Source organism: Halichoerus grypus, chromosome 5 (assembly GCF_964656455.1).
Source record: "Halichoerus grypus chromosome 5, mHalGry1.hap1.1, whole genome shotgun sequence".
Taxonomy (NCBI): domain Eukaryota; kingdom Metazoa; phylum Chordata; class Mammalia; order Carnivora; family Phocidae; genus Halichoerus; species Halichoerus grypus.
The window spans coordinates 136,925,589-136,947,460 of record NC_135716.1 but is presented as its reverse complement, the minus strand read 5'-3'; the positions used below and the strand labels follow the sequence as shown (position 1 = coordinate 136,947,460).

The 21,872-nt window shown below is 39.9% G+C and overlaps 1 protein-coding gene across 3 annotated transcripts in view; it reads left to right on the top strand.

Annotated features, from left to right (window-relative positions):
• The first annotated feature begins 1,433 nt into the window (after nucleotides 1-1,433).
• ALG6 (ALG6 alpha-1,3-glucosyltransferase) overlaps nucleotides 1,434-21,872 on the top strand; it is a 67,356-nt gene continuing 46,917 nt past the window's right edge. For 2 of the 3 annotated variants that reach the window (XM_078073018.1, XM_036091360.2), the window contains exons 1-2: nucleotides 1,434-1,519; nucleotides 5,045-5,310. In XM_078073018.1, coding sequence (XP_077929144.1) covers nucleotides 5,229-5,310 — 82 coding nt within the window. In that variant the 5' untranslated portion in view covers nucleotides 1,434-1,519; nucleotides 5,045-5,228. Of the gene's footprint in view, nucleotides 1,520-2,101; nucleotides 2,212-5,044; nucleotides 5,311-21,872 lie in introns of those variants that run through there. The other variant, XM_036091361.2, reaches the window with a different exon arrangement.

The window sequence follows — 21,872 nt, the reverse complement described above, 5'->3', positions numbered from 1 at the left end:
TTATTGGCTCCTTACTGATCATTGAATAAATTCCAAAGACCACAGCCACCATATTCAAGGCTCTCCACAATTGTTCCTTTCCAGCTTCATCACCCATCATCTGAACTGGAGGAAATGTTCTGCACTTTTCAGCTGCCACAATTTTGACTTGAACCATTTTCCTTTGCCTGGAGTCCTACTCCCTTCCTCCAGGCTTTCCTTCAAAGCTCAGCTGACTGCTCCAGGGAAAGCATTTCCTGATAGTTTTTAATTTACAGTTTTCATTTCTTCTCTGAACTCCTACACTACTTAATGCATATACCAATAATCTGACATTTAGCATGTGCTCCCTTCTATTGCTTTCTATCCTTTTATGTATGAAAATGTCTTTCCAATGAGAAATCTCTTGAGGGCAGGGACTTGGCCATATTTCTCCATATTTCTAGTACTGACAGTCTTTTACTTTTATTTGTTTTCTTTTTTTTTAAGGATTTTATTTATTTGAAAGAGAGATAGCAAGAGAGAGCACGAGCAGAGGGTAGAGGGAGAATCAGACTCCCTATTGAGCAGGAAGCCCCAGGTGGGGTTCCACCCCAGGACCCTGGGATCATGACCTGAGACGAAGGCAGACGCATAACCAACTGAGCCACCCAGGCGCCCCTCGAGTCTTTTAAATATAGAATAAAGTTTTAGATGTGGAAGTTTATATAGACCTATCACTCATTTCACAGATGAAGAAAAATAGATCCAGAGAGTTGTGCAGACCCACTTAGTATACAGCCATAGTCAAATATTTGCCGGTATTTGTGTATTATAAATCAGAGGGGTTGGCTTATAGAGAATGATAGGATTCAGCAGAGAGGAATGTGTGCATTCACTGAACAAAGGAGGCAAGGTAGTTATTTTGGGCAAGTTTGGGAATAGGTGATCCAAGCTGCCTGACCGGAAAGGTATAGTGGCTACTTGAGGGCAGGGCTGTTCTTTTGTATAACCCACAGGCTCAAAAATGGTTGGACGTTTAATGTTTCTTACACGAAGTGACTTACCAGCCTTAATACATTCTTCTTCGCAGGCACGTGGCTTGAAGAAAGTGAAGCAGGTGGCTTTCTGGCTCCTTGAGGGCACAGGCACAGAGGAAGACCCGCTGCCCGGTGGTGAGGATTAGCCAAGGGCTCTCCACTCTGTGAAGGGAGCCAGGACCCGCCCCTGACAGGAATCCGTGGACTAAGCAGCCGTTCAGGACTTGGCCATCATCCCGGGAAAGAAGAGCAAGGGGCTTTCCACCTGCCCCAAGCCTAACCCGGGGTGAGAGGCCTCTCGCGTTCCTGCCGCCGCTGCCCCGCCTCCTAAGCCTGCCACCTCCTCTCCGCGCCTTTTCCCGGACCCTCCCCTCACGTTCGACGGGCTCGCTCCCGCGCTCGGCGCGCGCGCGCACGCAGAAGCGGAAGGCGGAGAGAAGAGCTCCGCCCCACGGGCGAGCGCGCAGGCGCCTTCTTGGGATAGCTGTGGGCGCGACTCGTAACGTTCGGCGGGCGGTGGGGTAAGAGGCCGGGATCTTGGGACGTCTGGGCTGCGGGGCCAGGGTGCGGAGGGGAGGGGGACTTGCGACGCGCAGCGATCCCGCGCGCAGGTAGCAGCCCCGCTCCAGGTCCCGCTCCTCTCAGAGGGGCGGCTGGCGAGGCCTCCCCGGGTCAGCCTGCTGTCTCGCTTGGGGGTCGGGTGACGGGGCGTGCTGATGGTGGTGGGACCCCTTGGCTTGGCAGCAGCCTTGGCTCCTTTGACGCCCTTGTTCCTGCGGTCTTGAGGGTCTGGCCCGCTGGAGAAAGGGAGGAGAAACGTTAGGACGGTCCCTTTTGCCAGACGTGCTCCTCGCGGATAGCCGCACTCCCTGGGTGTTGTGTCCACCTTGGAGGAAGGACCTCTCAGACTAAGAACAAATTCAGCCCTGGAAGTGAAGCGCTGAGGTTTTGTTTTATTTTTGTTTTTGATCGAAATGTCGCTGAGGTTTTGTTTGTTTTATTTTTGCTTTTGATCGAAATCTACTAATCTTAGGGCAAAGTAGGACGGAAAACTTATCTGCCACCTGCGTAAAGACTTCGTGTCGTGTGGATGGGTTAGAAAGTTACTGTGCTTTGCAGATGGAAAAAGTAATAAAGCACCCTTGCTACTGTTCAAGAAGAGATCCGTTAAGTCTCATAATATCTTTGACCACAGAGGACTCAGTAAAATTAGGTACTTCCCCTCTTCGTACGCAGGAAGATCTCCATTCAGCAAATATTTTATGAGTACCTGCTTTTTGCAACATTGTTCTAAGTGCAGGGAACAGAGCCAGGGGCTAAGACAGGAGGATCCTTGCTTGCACAGAACTTACACTGTAGTTGTCAAATGTAATTTTCTTTTTTAAAAAATTAAATTTCCTTTTATGCTTTTTTATTGGAATATAACATGTGCAAGAAAATACAGCAATCATAAGTTGTAACTTGCTGATTTATTGTAAAGTAAACGCATCTTTTAACCACCACTCAAATCAAGAAACAACATTTGGGGCACCTGGATGGCCCAGTTAGTTAAGCCAGGGACTCTTGATCAGGTCATGATCTCAGGGTGGTGAGTTCAAGCCTAACGTGGGGTTCCTTACTGGGCCTGGAGCCTGCTTAAGATTCTTGCTCTCTCTCCCTCTTCCTCTGCCCCTCCCACACTCCCTCCCTCAAAACAACAAAACAACACCACCACCAACAAAAATACAGAATGTTCTCACCTTCTTCTCAGAAAGACCTCCCTGGAGACCTCTCCCAATCACCATCCTCTCTTTTCTCTTTTATTGATATCTAACCATAGATTAGTTTTGTCTATTTATGAGCCTTTCATAAATGGAACCATATAATATGTATTCTTTGGTGTCTAGCGTCTAGCCTATTCTTTTTTTTTTTTAAGATTTTATTTATGTCTGAGAGAGAGAGATTGAGTGCACAAGCAGGGGGAGTGTCAGACAGAGGGAGAAGCAGGCTCCCCCCTGAGCAAGGAGCCCATGCGGGACTCCATCCCATGACCCTGGGATCATGACCTGAGCCGAAGGCAGAGGCTTAACAACAGAGCCACCCAGGTGTGCCAAAGTGATTGAATTTTAATTTTTCCTCTTACCTTGCCTCTGTGATAGAAGTTCTAGTGAATAGTAAAATGATAAAAAATGGATGTGGTAGCAGGGAGGAAACAGCATTTATATAATCCAAATGTGAATAATATGTTTACATAGCCTTATTTACTGCTTTGAGTCATTCTCCCTAATTGAGATGCTAGACTTCATTAGTTCTAGAGTTGACTCTTGCTATATTTATTTATTTATTTTTGTTTTGTTTTTTAAAGATTTTATTCATTTATTCATGAGAGATAGAGAAAGAGAGGCAGAGGGAGAGGGAGAAGCTCCGCAGGGAGCCTGACAAGGGGCTAGATCCCAGGACCCCCAGACCACAGACCCAAGCCGAAGGTAGATGCTTAACCAACTGAGCCACCCAGGCGCCCTGACCCTTGCTATATTTAAATAAGAGAATAATTTTTGTCACTATGTTGTATACTTGAAACTGATACAATACTGTTTGTTAACTATACTGGAATTAAAATAAACTTAATAAAAAATAAAACTAATATGTTTAATTACATTCTTAAAAATTTTTTTTTACCCAGTACGTGGAATGTACCAATTTTCCCCTAGTTTATTCAGTTGACTTATTGTATTTTTCTGGTTATTTTTAAAGTATATCCTGTGGGGGTGCCTGGGTGGCTCAGTTGTTAGGCGTCTGCCTTCGGCTCAGGTCATGATCTTGGGGTCCTGGGATCAAGCCCCGCATTGGGTTCCCTGCTCTGCAGGGAACCTGCTTCTCCCCCTCCTGCTCCCCTTGCTTGTGTTCCCTCTTGCTGTGTCTCTCTCTGACAAATAAATAAAATCTTAAAAAAAAAAAATAAAGTATATCCTGTGGTTAAAATGGCCCATAATTTCTCAAAGCTTTTTTACTTTTAAACCATTCCACCTCAAGGAAAAAACTGAAAAAAATGAAACATGTAAATGGTTAATTGCATCTTACTGCTTTTTTCTTTTAAGAATTGGGGTTATTGGGGTGCCTGGGTGGTTCAGTCGGTTAAACGTCTATCTTCCGGGTCAGGTCATGATCCCAGGGTCTTGGGATTGAGCCCTGCCTGGGGCTCCCTGCTCAGCGGGGAGCCTGCTTTTCCCTCTCCCTCTGCCTGCCGCTGCCCCTGCTTGTGCTCTCTCTCTGTGTCAGATAAATAAAGTCTTTAAAAAAAAAAAAAAAGAATTGGGGTTATTACTTGATTCTTGTAAAGGTTCATTCTCTAAGATGGAAAGATGGTGTAGTTAGTGAAAGTATATTTTGGAAGAAAAGAAGTAAAAAGTAAACTACATAAATTACTTTAGTGGAAGACTTTCTTAAACTAAATAGAAAGGTAAAATTCCTCTTTCTCTCTGTACCAAAGATAAATCATCTCTTTGTTAACTTTTGTAGTATTACTTTTATGTGTAGATAAACATGCTTTAGATGGAATTGACTCTTCTACTATCTATATATGTCTGTTGTTTTTCTTCATTCAGGATTGTTCCCTTGTAAGAAAGATCCTTACCACAACTTTAGATATATTGAGTCCCATTTAATAGGGAGAGCTACCTTTTGAGGTATATTTCCCAACTGAGGACTAGGGAATAAAGAACGTAAAACTACCCACTTTTCCTCCTTTTCAACACCCCCAATTCTCCATCTTCCTGGTTGTTTTTTTTTTTTTTTTTTTTAAAGAATTTATTTATTTATTTGACAGAGAGACACAGCGAGAGAGGGAACACAAGCAGGGGGAATGGGAGAGGGAGAAGCAGGCTTCCCGCGGAGCAGAGAGCCCGATGTGGGGCTCGATCCCAGGACACTGGGATCATGACCTGAGGCGAAGGCAGACGCTTAACGACTGAGCCACCCAGGCGCCCCTTCCTGGTTGGTTTAATGGGTTCTTTGTTATACTGTGCTCAGCTAACTCTCGGTCTTCTTTTTTTTTTTTTTCTCTCCAGGCTACTTCTTCATAGACATAAAAGTCAATATTTAACTGGAAACGAAGCATCACTTAAAATTCTCTCAAACTCCTAATCCCAAAGAATTGATAACCTTTCTCTGATGAAGAAGTGACTGACTACATGTTAAGAGTATTCTGGCACTGGTCCTGTTTTTTTCTCTCCTTAGAATTGAAGAAAAAATATGGAGAAATGGTACTTGATGGCAATTGTGGTCCTATTAGGACTAACAGTACGGTGGACAGTTTCTCTTAATTCTTACTCAGGTAACACATCTTTACTGTTTAAAAGATGGGTAAATATTCCTTTGAATAGTTTCCTCCCCCTTCCGCTCTTCCTCCTCCTCCTTTTTGTAATAATTTATAGATATCTGACTGGGACAGAGAAGAATTTGAGGCTTTATTGGTATAGTTAAGAAAATACACTTAAACATTGAATTCTAGTAAAAATAATATGTGTAGGGGCGCCTGGGTGGCTCAGTCGTTGAGCGTCTGCCTTCGGCTCAGGTCATGATATCGGGGTCCTGGGATGGAGCCCAGCATCGGGCTCCCTGCTCAGCCGGGAGCCTGCTTCTCCCTCTCCCACTCCCCCTGCTTGTGTTCCCTCTCTAGCTGTCTCTCTCTCTGTCAAATAAATAAAATCTTTAAAAAAAAAATATGTGTAAGAGCTAAATAGAAGCATAGTTTATGACATGAGAAAACAAAAATGTATTCTAATGGGGAAGATGACAAGTTGAGAAATAATTACTCATGGAAGAAAGAACTGAGGTATTACCTCAAGGTGGGAGTGGAATCAAAAGAGGCTTTTGTTTGTTTGTTTAGGGTAGAGAAACCATGTTACTAGACTGAAGGGAAGAGACCAGTGGAGACTAAGACTGGGAATGATGTGAGAGAAAGGGAGGGAGAATTGATGGTACGCGGTCCTGGACAGGGGATAGGATTAGATTTCACCCTGGGAGTATTTATTTAGCACTGCGCATGTTCCAGGTAATGTGCTAGGTGTTAAAATACATGAATATCCAGTACTGAAAGGGTCCACATTTTAGTAGGTAAGTGGTCATAGGACAATGTGATTATTATGACTAGAAGTATTTGTAAAGTACAAAGGTAACATAGAGAAGTGAATGACCAGGTTGCATTAGAGAAAACTTTTCAGAGAAGATGATGTTTGAGTTCAAGGTTTGTAGGATGAGTTGGAATTTGCGAGACAAATGAAATGGGGAACATGGACAAAAACATGGTAGAATGAGAGCATGGTTTTAAGTAGTCAGTATTGTTGTAGCATAAAAAGAAGGAATAAAAAGATGGGGAGGGAGCAGCTCGAGATTTAGGTATACAATTCGCTTGGCAAATTACTTGTGTTTTAGAAAAATAACTTTCATTGTAATGAAAAAGGATTGTCGGAAGCAGGTTGGAGGTAAAGAGAATCATAATAATAGAAGTATGAGCTACCTTTTAAGTATTTATCATATACTAGACACTGAGCCTTTTCTTTTACTTACCATGACTACTGAAGATAGGTATTGTCTCTAATTTACAAATGGAAAATGAGACAACTGATAAATGACACCTGGGATTCAAATACAGTTGTATTTTATTCCAAAATCAGTGCTTTTAGGACACTACTCTGTGGCTTCTGAGAAAGAAGTCAAACTAAGCCAGCTAAAAGATGGATAAATGAATTTGAGAAATAGTGAGGAAGTAAAATCACTTGGATGCAGTAGTAGACTTGGGTTCAAATCTTAGTTTTTTTCCCTTGTTAGCTGGTGGATCTTAGAGTAGTTACTTAATCTCCATGAACCTTTTACAAAGATACCTCTTCTACAAAGTGGGAATATTAATATGTATTTTAACAGGGTTGTGCGGATTACCTGAGATAATATGTATGAACTGTATTTTCTTTTTTTTTTAAAGCATTTATTTATTTATTTTTAAAGATTTTATTTGAGAGAAAGAGTGAGCGAGAGAGAGAGACAGCACGAGGAGGGTGGAGGGGCGAGCAGGGTGGAGGGGCGGGGGGCAGGGGGATAGAGAAGCAGACTTCCTGCTGAGCAGGGAGCCCAACACGGGGCTCAATCCCAGGAACCCAGGATCGTGACCTGACTGAAGGCAGATGCTTAACCGACTGAGCCACCCAGGCACCCCAAGATTTTATTTATTTATATGAGAGAGAGAGAGAGAGATAGCGAGAAAGCACAAGTGGGGAGGAGAGGGAGAAGCAGGCTCCCTGCTAAGCAGGGAGCCCCATGCGTGGCTATATCCCAGGACCCTGAGATCACCACCTGAGCCGAAGGCAGACACTTAACCAACTGAGCCACCCAGGTGCCCTACTTTTCTTTTTAAAGATTTTATTCACTTATTAGGGAGAGAGAGCAGAGAAAGAGAGAGAGAGAATGAGTGGGGGAGGTGGGGAGCAGCAGAGGGAGAGAGAGAAGCAGGCTGTCTGCTGAGCAGGGCTGGATCCCATGACCCTGGGATCATGACCTGAGCCGAAGGCAGCCGCTTAACCGACTGAGCCAACCAGATGCCCAACGTATTTTCTTTTCTAGTAGTGTAGGAGTATAATCAGCATATTAATGGTTCACAACTATTATCTTGTTTGATCCTTACATCAGATCATTTAACCCCAAAATGTTTATTGAGTGTCTGCTGTGCAGCAAAAATATCTTACTGGTGATCAAGTCCTTCAGTCTGGCTTTCAGGATGACCAAGAATAATAAATGGTATCTTCCTATCATATTGTGATTTGTAAGAAATATATATTTGGTCTTTGTCCTCCTTCTGGCACAGCCCCTAAGAACCCTTGGGATTTTCTAAGTGAAAGTGATAAAGTTGTCTTTTGTTATGGTAATGCTGGCCTTTGGACCCACGTAAGGTTGGGGACTGGTTGCCAGGAAAACCAAACTGCATCATTTGAGGGTTGGAGCTTTCAGTCCTACCTTCTGATTTCCAGGGAGGGGAGAGAGGGCTGGAGGTTGAATCAATCACCAGTGGCCAATGTTTTAATCAAGTATGCTTTTGTAATAAAGCCTTCATAAAAACCCAAAAGTAGGATGGGGTTGGTGAACACATGGAGATTCAGAAGGAATGGAAGCTTAGTGCCCTTTCCCCACACGTTGCCCTATACATCTCTTCCATCTGGCTGTTCTGAGTTACATCCTTTTACCAATCTAGTAAGTAAATGTTTACCTGAGTTCTGAGAGCTGCTCTAGCAAAGGACCAAAGGAGGAGGTTGTGGGAACATCGGATCTATAGCCAGTCGGTCAGAAGTGCAGGTTGCAGTCTAGACTTGAGATTGGCATCCAGAGTTGGAGGGGGTCGTACCCAATGTGTGGCTTGAACTTGAGACCCTGAGATCAAGAGCCGCATGCTTTTCGACTGAGCTAGCCAGGAGCCCCACATCTTAAGGTGTCTTGATGAACAGGATAAAATAGTGAAATTTATTAATCATTTTCCTTTATGATTTGTGCTTTTTGTATCTTTAAGAAATTCTTCCCTACTCCAGTTGATAACCTAGTTGGTCAGAATCTGGGCTTGTGACTGGCCTCTGCCGTGGAGGGAGGGGGCGGTCTTTTAGTATTGAACCCATAACCTGTGGAATCTGATGGTATCTCTGGGCAGATAGTGTCAGAATTGAGTTGAATTGTAGGATATGGAGTTTGTGTCTGAGAATTGCTTGTTGGACATGAGGGGAATCCCCCATCCCCACATTGTAATTGGGTTCCTGAATCACCCTTTCACTTCCCTAGAGATGTTCCAAGTCAGGTGGGTAGGTCAGACTTGTAAATATGTATTACTTTAAAATATAGTGTGATATAAACCAAGAAGACTGGGAACACAAAAGACTTGTAGTTCAGACAAGAAAGGCTTAGAGTATCACATTAACGATAACATGTTTGTTCTGAAAGGAGTGTGGGGAGGATTTACTAGGCAGATAAGGAGGAGAGGAGAGTATTCCAGTGACGGGAAATAGCATGAACAAAGGCCAAGAGTTCTTTGTGGTATGTTGAGGCTGTAAATGTGACTGGAATACAGGGTGCATGGTTAAGGTGGAGCAGTAGATGATGAAGTAGGAATAAACTGGGCCAGATTGTGAGCCAAAGTAACGTGTGAGGGTTTTATCTTTTGGCCAGTGGAGGTTTTTAAGCAGGGACTTTACATGATCAGGTATATTGTTTAAGAAGACAAATACGGAGGCAGCGTGGAGTTTGGATTAGAACAAGGAGAGGCTGGTGGTAGCAAGACCACACTGACAGCATATATGTGCCATAGCCTTACTTCAATTTATGATGCTTATTTGAAGTGTTGTTGCATAAAGCTGGTTGCAGTGGTCTAGGCAAGGGATGATGAGGCTTGTCTAAGTGACTAAGTTTGAGAGCGACATTGAGTAAAAATCAACAAAATGTAACGACGAATTGTATATGGGGATAAATAAGGAAGAGTTTGACAGTGAGTCTGGTTTCTAGTTCAGAGATACTGAGACTTGAAAACAGAGCAGATTCAGTGGGGAAGGTAATGAATGAATTCCATTTTGGGTATGGTAAGGTTTGGGTGCATTTTAGTCATATAAAGAAGGGTGAATTTTGAGACATGGAATTTGCCTGGGGCGCAAGAACACGTAAATCCATCTTCATCTGGTCACAGAGAACAACAGGGTAGGCCCTGGCTTCATACTTCAGTGCAGCTCTGTGATGAACGAGGCTGGGCCAACTGCAGGAATCCTTTTTACGTGGCTAAAACCGAAGTAGGCAGGTCCTATTTCAGTTTCTCTCTAAGCTCATGCTCAACCTGAGATCTTAAAAAGAAACTGCAGGAAATGAACCAGAAAACATTAGTGCCAATTCCTAGAGCAAATTTTATTTCAGTCATCCATTCTAAGCTTTTTTAGTATTGAGGCAGTTCCCAAGGGGGAGGGTCCCTGTTACCCCACATACTTCACAACTTTTGGTAGTGTTGAAAACTTTTGCCACTCTGGGGTATGTGAAATGGTGTTTTGTTGTGGTTTTAATTTGAATTTACTTCATTATTGAAAGCTTAAGCATATTTTCATCTTTACTGGCCATTTATATTTCCTTTTCTAGGATATTTGCTATGTCATTTCTATATTTCTATTTGATTTTTTTTCTTATATATTATGTATTTTGGGGTTTTTTCTCAAGTGTTCCATATTCTGGAAGCTAACCTTTGTACAATTGTAAATATCTTCTCCCAGTTTATGGATTATCTTTTCACATCTTAAGATGTCTTTTTTTTTAAGTTTGTTTATGTATGTATGTATGTATGTATGTATGTAATCTCTATACCCAATGTGCGGCTTGAACTTGAGACCCTGAGATCAAGAGTCACATGCTTTTCGACTGAGCTAGCCAGGAGCCCCACATCTTAAGGTGTCTTGATGAACAGGATAAAATAGTGAAATTTATTAATCATTTTCCTTTATGATTTGTGCTTTTTGTATCTTTAGGAAATTCTTCCCTACTCCAAGTCACAAAGGTATTTTCCTAAGATTTTCTTCTAAAAGTTTTAAGATTTGTCTCTCTTACTGAAGTCCTTCTTAAAATTGAATTTTATATATAACATGTGAGATAAGGATTTATTTTAAATTTTTTTCACCTGGGTAATCAGTTTCAATTCATTTATTGAATAGTGTATTTTTCCCTGCTAATCTGCATTATCAGCTCTATCTCAGGTTTTCGTATATGCATGGGTCTGTTTCTGATTGTTCATTCTGATCAATTGGTCCACTACTGCTGTGTCTTACTATTATAATTTTATAATAAGGCTTGATATATTGTGAGGCAAATTCTCCTACCTGATATTTCCACTTCAGGGATGTTTTAGGTATTGTGGGCTTTGCTCATTCATATTGCAGTAGGCAGAATTTATAAAATGGCTCCCCAAAGATGTCCTGCCCTATTCCCCAGAACTGTGAAAACAATATCTCACTCAAGAGTGATTGTTAGGTTCTATGGCACAGTTGACTTTAAAATAGGGAGATTGTGTTGGATTATCCAGGGTTGCTCAGTGCAATCACAGGAGCCCTTAGAAGCAGAGAACTTTTTTAGCTGGCAGCAGAAAGGGACTCCTGAGAGATTCAAAACATAAGGGCCTAAGGTTGTTGCTGGTTTGACAATGGAAGGGCCATGTCTGGAGGAACACAAGTGGCCTCCGGCTGGCTGCAGACGGAGAGTAGCTCCCAGCTGACAGTCAGCAAGGAAATGGGACCTCAGGCTGTGGCAGCAAGGCATTGAATTGTGCCAATAGCCTGAATGAGCTTGGAAGTGGATTCCTTCCCCGGGCCTCCAGTTAAGAGTTCAGATTGGTTGCCTTCTTATTTTGGCCTTGTGAGACCCTGAGCAAAGAATCAAGTTAAACCCATTCAGACTTCTGACCTACAGAATTGTGAGATGTTTTAAGCTGCTAAATTTGTAAATTGTCACGTAGCAATAGAAAGCTAATACACCTAATACACACATATATGCCATTATTTATTTATTTATTTATTTAAAGATTTTAATTTATTTCAGACAGAGAGCGCGTGTGTGAGAGACAGCATGAGTGGGAGGGTGGAAGGGAGAAGCAGACTCCCCACTGAGCAGGGGGCCTCGATGTGGACCTTAATCCCGGGACCATGGGATCATGACCGGAGCTGAAGGCAGATGCTTAATTGACTGAGCCATCCAGGTACCCACATATATGCCTTAAAAAAAAAATCATCTGTCTTATTATGGCAGTCAAGATTGAATGGGGGAGTACGGGGAAAAACCAGAAGAATTTCTGCAACTCAGAAGTAACCTTGTCAACAATGAAATCTTGTTTTACTCCAAAGTAAAAAAAAAAAAAAATCAGATTGTCAAAGTCCTAAGAAAAACCCTGTTGGGATTTTGATTGAAATTACATTATTCTATACCTTTGAGTAATTTGGGGGGAATTGGCAATCATTATCACACTGGGACCTCTTTTTTTTTTTAAGATTTTTTATTTATTCATTTGAGAGAGAGAGAAAGTGAGCAAGTGAGAGCATGAGCAGAGGGGAGGGGCAGAGGGAGAGGGAGAAGCAAACTCCCTGCTGAGCAAGGTGCCCAATGCGAGGCTCAGTCCCAGGACCCAGGATCATGACCTGAGCTGAAGGCAGACACTTAACCAACTGAGCCACCCAGGTGCCCCTCTGTGTTCTGTTGTGATTATGCTTTGCCTCTTGAATTATTCAGAAGCATATTTAAAATTTTTAAAATATTTAGGCTTTAAAAATGATTTTTTGACATTTTTAAAATTTAATTGCACGGTAGAAAGAGAATCTTTCTTATGGTACATATTCTTTGAAATGTATTGAGACTTGGCATACTATATGATCAGGTTTTATAAATGTTCTATGTGTGCCTGAAAAATACATGTTCTCCAGCTTAATATTCTGCATGTATCCATTAACTCAGTATTATTGTTTTGATGTTAGTTTTTTATATCCTTACTTATTTTTGCCCAATTAAACTACCAGTTGAGAGAGCTGCAATTTCTCTTTGTAGTTTTGTCAATTTTTGTTTGTATACTTTGTATCTATATTATTAGGTGATGCAGAGTTTTTTTCCTTGTGACTTGAATTTCATGACATTACTGTTGTGTCCCTGTTTATTTACAGTAATTCTATTATCTTAAAGTCCATTTCCTCTAAAATTAATAAAGCTTCACTAGTTTTCTTTAAGTTAATTTTTGCTTGATATATCTTTTTCTATCCTTTTACTCTTTACCTCTGAATCCCTGTGACTTAGACCTGACTAACCAGTTCCCCACCCTAATTCCACTTTCTCCTGATGGTTTGGAAGTTATGCTTTATTTTGTTCTTTCAGGGCATGGTGTGGAGATTTTTTCATATACCTATTTAACTTAACAAAGTCTAAAATTAATATTTCTGTTCTCTTTCTGAACAATGCAAGGGCCATGAGATGCTTTAACTCTAGTTACAAATCTCACCCCCGCTATTAGAATGTTATTATTGCCTAAGATTAATCACTGTTTTATAAATTAATATTTACTTAGGTTTACCCTCATGTTTATCATTTTCTGTGCTTAACCTTCCTTTTTACATATTGCATCTTCTTTTGAGATAATTTTCTTTCTTCCTGAAGTACATCTTTGGGAGGTTTTTTTGTTTGTTTTTGTTATTAATTAAATTTTTTTAAAATTTAAATTCAAGTAATTAACATATAATGGATTATTTGTTTCAGGGGTACATGTCTGTGATTCATCAGTCTTATATAATACCCAGTGCTCATTACAACACATACCCTCCCCAATGTCCATCACCCAGCCACCCCATCCCCCTCCCCCCCTCCCCTCCATCAACCCTCAGTTTGTTTCCTAAGATTAAGAGTGTCTCTTACGGTTTGTCTCCCTCTCTGGTTTCATCTTGTTTCATTTTTTCCTCTCTTTCCCTATGATCCTCTGCCTTGTTTCTTAAATTCCACATATCAGTGAGATCATATGATAATTGTCTTTCTCTGATTGACTTATTTTGCTTAGCATAATGTTTTTGTTTTTGTTTTTTAAGTAGTCTCCATGCCCAGCACTGAGCCCAGTGTGGGGCTTGAACTCATGACCATGAGATCAAGACCTGAGCCGAGATCAAGATTTGGACACTCAGCTGACTGAGTGCTCCAAATCTTTGGGAGGTTTTTAAATTTTTTTTTTTTTAATTAGAAAACAATTTTTTTAAGTAGGCTCAGTTCCCAGTGTGGGGCTTGCACTCAGAACCCTGAGATCAAGAGTTATATGCTCTATCGACAGAGTCAAATGGGCACCCTCCGGGAGGTTTTTTTTTTTTTTAGTTAGAGCCTGTTGGTGGCTTAGTTTTTATCTGAAAATGCCTTTAGTTTGCTCTAGGTCCTAACATTTTACTGGGTTTGGAATTCTGTGTTGACAATTATTTTCTCTTAATATTTTGAAAATCTCATTTCATTGTCTTTTAGTTTCTGTTGCTATGTTCAGACCATCAGCTGTCATTTCAGTTGTTATTTCTTTGTAGGTAATTTGTCTTTTCTCTCTTGCTGCAATTTCACTATGATGTATCGAAGTGTGAGTATTAAAAAATTTATCCTCAGGATATTCTGGGATTTCTGAGTCTAATGAATGGTAACCTTCTGTCTGTTCTTGAAACTGCTCAGCTACTGTCTCTTCTCATTCTGTTTCCTCTTTGTAAAACTCTGGTTAGATATATGTTAGATCTTTGGTCTTTTATTAATTCACCACATATGTGTAGGGTACTCATGCCAAAGGCAGGTGATATAGCAGAAAATAAAACAGACAATAATCTCTTCATCTCTTTGAGTTTATATTTTCAGTTCTCTCTTCAAGTATTTCATCTCCCTCATTTCTGTTTTCCTTGTGCAACTCTGATTATAGGTATATTGGGTCCTTTCATCCTATCCTCTATGTCTCAAAATCTCCTATATTCTGTCTCATAGTTTCTTCATACTGCTTTTTTTTTATAATCATCAGATCTATCTTCCTTGTCATTACTTTTCTTTTTAGTTGTGTTTAATCTGTTTTTTAACTAGCGATTGAGTTTTTACAATTTTAATTACTGTACTTTTTTATTTCCAAAAGTTCTGTTTCCTTTTCAAATCATCTTCATCATTTCTGATTGTCTCTTGTTCCTTCAACATATTCTCAGTGTCTTCTTTTATATCTTTAAACATATTAGCCATACTTATTTTATATTCCCTCTCAGAAAATACTAATACCTGCAGTTTGATTTCCTGGTTTGTTGGTTCTATGGACTCTAGCTCATGGTATTTTGTTTGTGGGTTTAGCGATTTTTTAAAATTGTGAGCTCAAGTTACTTGGAACTTTTATCTGTGAGAATTTTTTGAGGCCCAAGTTTACTGTGTATTTCTCCAGAGGATTTAGGTTGCCTCCTGCTAGGCACTTTGGGCACTATTAAAGTCAAACTAAATTCTCATCTTAAGGTTTCTTTGGCTGTAATTCTTTATTTTTTATTTAAAAAAATTTTTTTAAAAGATTTTGTTTATTTTTTGAAACAGAGAGAGAGACAGCGAGAGAGGGAACACAGGCAGGGGGAGTGGGAGAGGGAGAAGCAGGCCTCCCGCCGAGCAGGGAGCCCTATGCGGGGGCTTGATCCTAGGACCCCGGGACCATGACCTGAGCCGAAGGCAGACGCCCGACGACTGAGCCACCCAGGCGCCCCTCTTCAGCTGTAATTCTTGGTGTGAATTCAGGCCCCACACTGGGTGAATGCAGGATAATGTTAGGAATTTTCAGGAGACTTCTTTTTTTCCTGTACTACCAGGAGCCAAGGCAGAGATAAATATTATCTTCCCCATTTCCCCAAAGGCATTGTTATTTTATATCCTAGTAAATGGTTCTCTGTCACTGAAGTTTTTACCTGTTCAAGTTCTAGGCTATACCTCTATTTCGTAGAACTTCGGTAGCCAGGCCATAGGTCACAAAAGGTCATTGGATACCCTCAGGACTAATGCTTACTTGTCTGGATCTTAAACTTCTTTTGTTATTTCTGGCTCCTAAGGAATTCTCTTGTTTTGACGCTAATTCAGCCATTACCCGCCCCCCCCCCCCCCATTGGAGGTGTTTTTCTTTCTTTTTTTTATTTTAAAGATTTTTATTTATTTATTTATTTGAGAGAGAGAGAGAGATAGCGAGAGCAGGAACACAAGCCGGGGGAGTGGGAGAGAGAGAAGCAGGCTTCCTGCCGAACAGGGAGCTCGATGTGGGACTCGATCCCAGGACCCTGGGATCATGACCCGAGCCGAAGGCAGACGCTTAATGACTGAGCCACCCAGGCACCCTGGAGGTGTTTTTCTGACCTAAGTCTGCCATGTTGCTGGAAACTGGTCTCACCTGTATTTTTTTTTAATTTTTTAAAAGATTTTATTTATTTATTTGAGAGAGCGAGAGAGAGAGAGCACAAGCGGGGTGAAGGGCAGAGGGAGAAGCAGACTCTCTGCTGAGCAGGGAGCCTGATGCTGGGCTCAATCCCAGGACTCCAGGATCATGACCTGAGTCGAAGGCAGATGCTTAACCAACTGAGCCACCCAGGTGCCCCTCATCTGTATTTTTAAAACCTCCACATGTTACTCTGATCTTTAGAAAATGTTGATACAGATGATGGTTAAAGCCACAGGATTGGGGGCATTTATATTGCAAGAAGAAAACAGATTTAACCACTGATCACTTTCACAGAGAAGGGGAATGATTAAAGGAGGCTCAGAAGAAACCATGAGGAGGGAGGATTAGAGCCTGGAAGCCAGGAAATTAGAGAAATTTAAGAAATAAGGACTGGCCTACAGTGTCAAGTTCTAGACTGTCAAGTAGGGTGAAAATTAAGAATAGACAAAAGATCTCTAAGGAGGCCATTGTGAGCCTCTTAATTATCAGACTATAATGAATTGAGGACTAAATGGGAGTTAACAAGAGGGCATAGCGACTCTTAGAAGTTTGAATGGAAGGAGGGAGTTAGTTTGGTAGCAGGAATGGGGTAAGGAGGTCAGAAAAAAAGCCCCGTCAAAAGTTGTTATGTAAAATATGTAATTTATGTTACCTTTGCTTTCATCCTATAACTGGTCTATTGGATGGTCATCTCTTTTTCTTCCTTCAGCATTATTTTATAACTGATCATTATGTTGTTCTTAAAATTTTCCTTTAGTCTTCTAATTTTGACAGATACATTATTTTCTTTGAACTTTTCATGTTGAGGTGAAGTAGAAAAGAACTAAAGGTATAGAGTAGAATAACATAATTTAAGGAATCACACTATTTCAGTATTACTGGCATATGTAATCAAATGCTTAATGGGAACTGAATAGAGGACTACAAGCATATATAATACTTTTCTATCCTGTGGCTTACATACATTATTTACTCTAACATTTCTCTCCTAAAGTCTGAGTTTACTCAGTTACTTACTTTATCTGGAAAATAGGACTCCTGCTTATTTTAAACTTTACTCTTAAATTGTCCTATAAGAAAGTCAACATAACAGGATTACTTTTGGATTATTGTATAGGAAAAGTATTGTTATTATACAGTAGTAGAATATTTGTAGAAATCTTTTATAGGTGGTTATTATATGTTTTTGTCATTTTTCGTGTGAGAAGAATAAAGTGCTAAGCACTAAGAAAAATTGTGATTCTGTCAGTTCTTAACCCCATCATAAAAAATACAACATTTTTAGCACTTGTAAAGAACTTCTATATCATAGGAGGCTGGCAGAATTAAAGAATTAAGTATGACATCTGTGATTCTGAGATTTTATCTTAATTAAAATACCTTTTTTGTTATAATTTCTTTTTAACATGCTTATTTTAATTTGCTTTTCATTTATCTTGTTTTAAGATTGTAATTAGGAAGCACTCAAGTGAGGAAGCTCAGGCTAGCTTGCTCAGTATTAATCCATTATTTTTCCTTTGGAAATGCGTATATTGTATAGGCAAACTACTTAATGTGTATTGTAATTTAAATTTTTCTAAAATGTGTACCCCTTACATATTTACATTATACCCCTAACTAAAATGCTGCGTATGTAATTGATTTTTACAGACCTAAAAATATTGAATAAATATTGCTTGTTATGTTTATTTATTTACTTAATTTTTTTTAAATTTTTTTATTGTTATGTTAATCCCCGTACATTACATCATTAGTTTTAGATATAGTGTTCCATGATTCATTGTTTGTGCATTTATTTACTTAATTTAAAAAAAGATTTATTTATTTGAGAGGGGAGGAGAGAGAGAGAGCGCGAGTGAGCGCGCGGGCATGTGCTCGCAGGAGCTGGGCGAGGGAGAAGCAGACTCCCCGCTGAGCACGGAAGCCCCTGGTTGATCCCAGGATGTTGGGATCAGGACCTGAGCCAAAGGCAGATGCTGAACCACTCTTAACGGACTGAGCCATGCAGGCACCCCTGCTTTTTACTTTTAAACAAGCTTTGGGGAGGAAATAAATTCTTTTTTTGGGGGGGTATTCATGTTTTAGTAATCTCTTCACCCATCATGGAGCTTGAACTCATGGCCCTGAGATTGAGTCTCATGCTTTACCAACTGAGCCAACCAGGAACCCCAGGGAGGAAACAAATTCTGATTTTAGTATTGATTGTTTCTTATGTCTTGTAGAGATTCACGGTTTCTCTATAGTTGTTGAGCAAATAGTAATACTTGAACCAAGGAAAGTTATTTTATTCTAATACTCTTTTCCCCCCAAAGTTTTATTGGCTGTTTAGGAGGGATAAGCCATAGAGAATCTTTTTTTTTTTTTTTTTTGGCAACATATCAATCATTGTTAAAGTATGACTGTGTTCTATTTAATTAGTTAGTTTTGGGGCACCTGGGTGGCTCAGTTAGGCATCTGACTCTAGGTTTGATCTCAGGGTCCTGGGATCATGCTCCACACTCAGTGGCGAGTCGGCTTGAAGACTCTCCCTTTCCCTCTCCCCTCACTCGTGCACTCTCCCTGTGTCTCTCTTTCTCTCAAATAAGTAAATCTTAAAAAAAAAGAAGAAGAAATGTTTATTTTATTGGTTAGTTTCTCTCAAGTTACCCATTGCTGTTTATAATGTTTCTTCTTACTCACCAAGAACATATAAAAGGGGGATTTTGTTCTGGAAAATTTTAGCCAAATTCTCTTAGAATGTTTAAAATTTAAATGTAAAGGCAGTTAGAATGTATTGTTATCAAAGAAACTACTTGTTTTTTAAATTATAGCATAATTCTGAATAGTTGAACAACAATTGATAAAATGAATATCTAAGTGCTGCTTAAGCCCATTTCCCTGAGAACAAGACAAAATTGAAACTCCATGAATATACATTAGTGTGTTTTCTTTATGTAATTATGAATTTTATGTAAATGAATTTGTAGAATTAATCACTGTGGAAGGAATCCTTTTTGTCCTTCCCAGGTGAATCTCCCACAGGTACAGTTGGGTTGTCCTTCTGGGTTGCTTTAAGGGCACTTTAGCAGTTTTAAAAACTTAAGTACTAATTTCATAGCCAGTGTCAGCTGGATTTATTGAAGTAGGTCAGACTCTGGATAGAAACTTGTTTCTCAACCCTAAAGAGAGTCATTATCCATTCTTCTATTTGTTAGAGAATGGTAATAAATTCTTCCACATTGACCACACGTCTAGAGCAATTTCAGAAAATCTAGATAGTTGGATTTTTTCAGGTGTAGAAAATTACCTAAGATCCTCTCTGACTTTTATTATCCCAGTGGAACTAAACAAAAACAAAACAAAAAATAGAAATCAACTCCTCCCCCCCCACAAAAGAAGCCATAGACAATGGTTATATTCCTTAAAGTAGAAACACACATTCTTTTTTTTTTTTTTAAAGATTTTATTTATTTATTTGTCAGCGAGAGAGAGCACAAACAGGGGAAGTTGCAGGCAGAGGGAGAAGCAGGCTCCCCACTGAGCAGAGTGCGCGATGTGATGTGATGTGATGTGATGCGATGCGATGCGATGCGATGCGATGCGATGCGGGGCTTGATCCCACAACCCTGAGATCATGACCTGAGCCAAAGGCAGACACTTAACCGACTGAGCCACCCAGGTGTCCCAAAACACACATTCCTATCCTATAAAATGCACATGCAAAAGTTGCAATTCACTGGGGTATTTTAACTTCAAAAAAAAAAAAAACGTTATTCTCCCTCTCCTGTTCAGTTAATTAAATAAGTTTTTAATGAAAGTATGTATATACCAAAGTGTCCTTTGAACTCTGGAAAATCATATTCTCTTGTTCATAGGAACTAAAATTCTTACTTGGGTAGCAGTTAGGAAATAGTATAGTCATGTGACAAAATAGGTGATACTGAAAATATAAGTATTATGAGAAGTAAATAATCAGTGAACAATGGAGGCTCCTGGGTGACTCAGTCAATTAAGCATCTGATTTTGGCTCAGATCATGATCACAGTGTCCTGGGCTTTGTGGTCTGTGGGGAGCCTGCTTCTTCCTCTCCCTTTGCCCCCTCTCCCTGCTTGTGCTCTCCCTCTCTCTCTCAAATAAATAAAAAAAAAATCAGCGAACAATGTGTTTTTAATTTATAAGGAAGGTTTCATGGAGAATTTGGAATTTGAGGTGATTCCTAAAGATTGGATATGAATTAATGGAAGGGATGTATAAACAGGGAGTAAGCAGCATGAACAGAGGCTTAGAATTTTAAAGTCTCTGTCAATGACTTAAAGATGTTTTGGGCAAGAACCAATAAATGGGCATTGTATTAGAATAGTCAGCATAATTTGGTCTGCCATCACAAATTGCTTAATGTTGCACATATGGTAAGTGGAAAATCATGGACTCAAAATTTCAAATCTTTTGAACTTAAAATCCTTGCTATATCACACTGATTGTATCAGTGTTCTTTCTTCAGCATCATTCACTGAGAATCTACCAGTTTGCCAGTACATCTGAGAATACAAAAATGAAAAAGACGGTATTTTTTGAGAGAGGGACAGGTGTGTGTGTATGTATGTATATGTGTGTGTGTATACATGTGTCTGTGTACTGTGGTAATTGCTTGTGATAGTCACTCTCTTTTTTGCTTTGAAGATGTTAATCTGCTTTTCCCATGATTATCTCAACAGTGGGGATATCTCCTTGGGTGAAGATGCTAGCCATTAAAGAATATTGGTATAATGTAGTCATTACATGCAAAAAGCCCTACTTAATGTAGTGTTCCAAAACTGGAGAAAATCTGGGTTGGATTTGAATCAGTGTTAATATATCATTCTCCAATGTGGCATTAATTAATAACTAATGGATTATTGAGTATATTTGACTGTATGTGATTTTCAGTTGCTGATTTAAAAACCTGTGACTGTACTGCACATGTCTGGGCTTCTCACAATTTTGTAGTTACCTGCTGGTTAAATAGTGGATGTTTACTATTTATTAAATGGAATTACCTTTATGTCATTTAACATGACTTAAGGTTAATAACCTACTTAACCAAGCTGTGACCAATATAAAGTAGGAGTTAAAAGCATGGATTATGGAGCCAGTTTGCCTGAGTTCAAATCCAGACTCTGCTACTTGATGCCTGGGTGAATTGCCTCTGTTTTTTCAGCTGTACATTGGGGATAATAATAATACTTATTTCAGTGCTGTATCTGGCACATAGTAGGTGCTATCAGTTGTTAGTTATTAAAGATTCATTATCCCTATTAGCAATTTTGAAATAAAAAAAAAAAGCTGTAAACCGACAGTCTTTATATCAGTCATTTGACAGTCAGCAAAGCCTGACCTAACAAATGTCTTTGTCACATATAGTCTGGTTTTGGTTCTATACTTGACCTTCAGTTATTTATATTTAGTTTGCAAAAGCCCCTTGTAAAATATAGATACTCATTATTATTATTGTTTTAGATACTTACTGGACAGTATAATTGATAGTCTTTCTCATGAAGTAAAAATAAACTTGAATATTTTATAATTAGTATTATTAACTAATTAATGTTAACAATAGCTTGTATTTCTTTTTAAAAGATTTTATTTATTTGATACAGAGAGAGAGGGAGAGAGCCAGCACAAGCAGGGGGAGCGGCAGGCAGGGGAGAAGCAGGCTCCCTTCTGAGCAAGGAGCGGATGTGGGCTTGATCCCAGCACCCTGGGATCATGACCTGAGCCAAAGGCAGATGCTTAACCAACTGAGACACCTAGGCGCCCCTGGGTATATCCTGTTTTTAATGTGCCGAAGTTTAGGGAGGTTAAGTAATTTGTCCAAGGTCACACAGTCACTCAGTGTACTAGCAGTGCTAGGATTCACACCTCATCTCTGCTGTTTCGGTAATGTCTCTGTT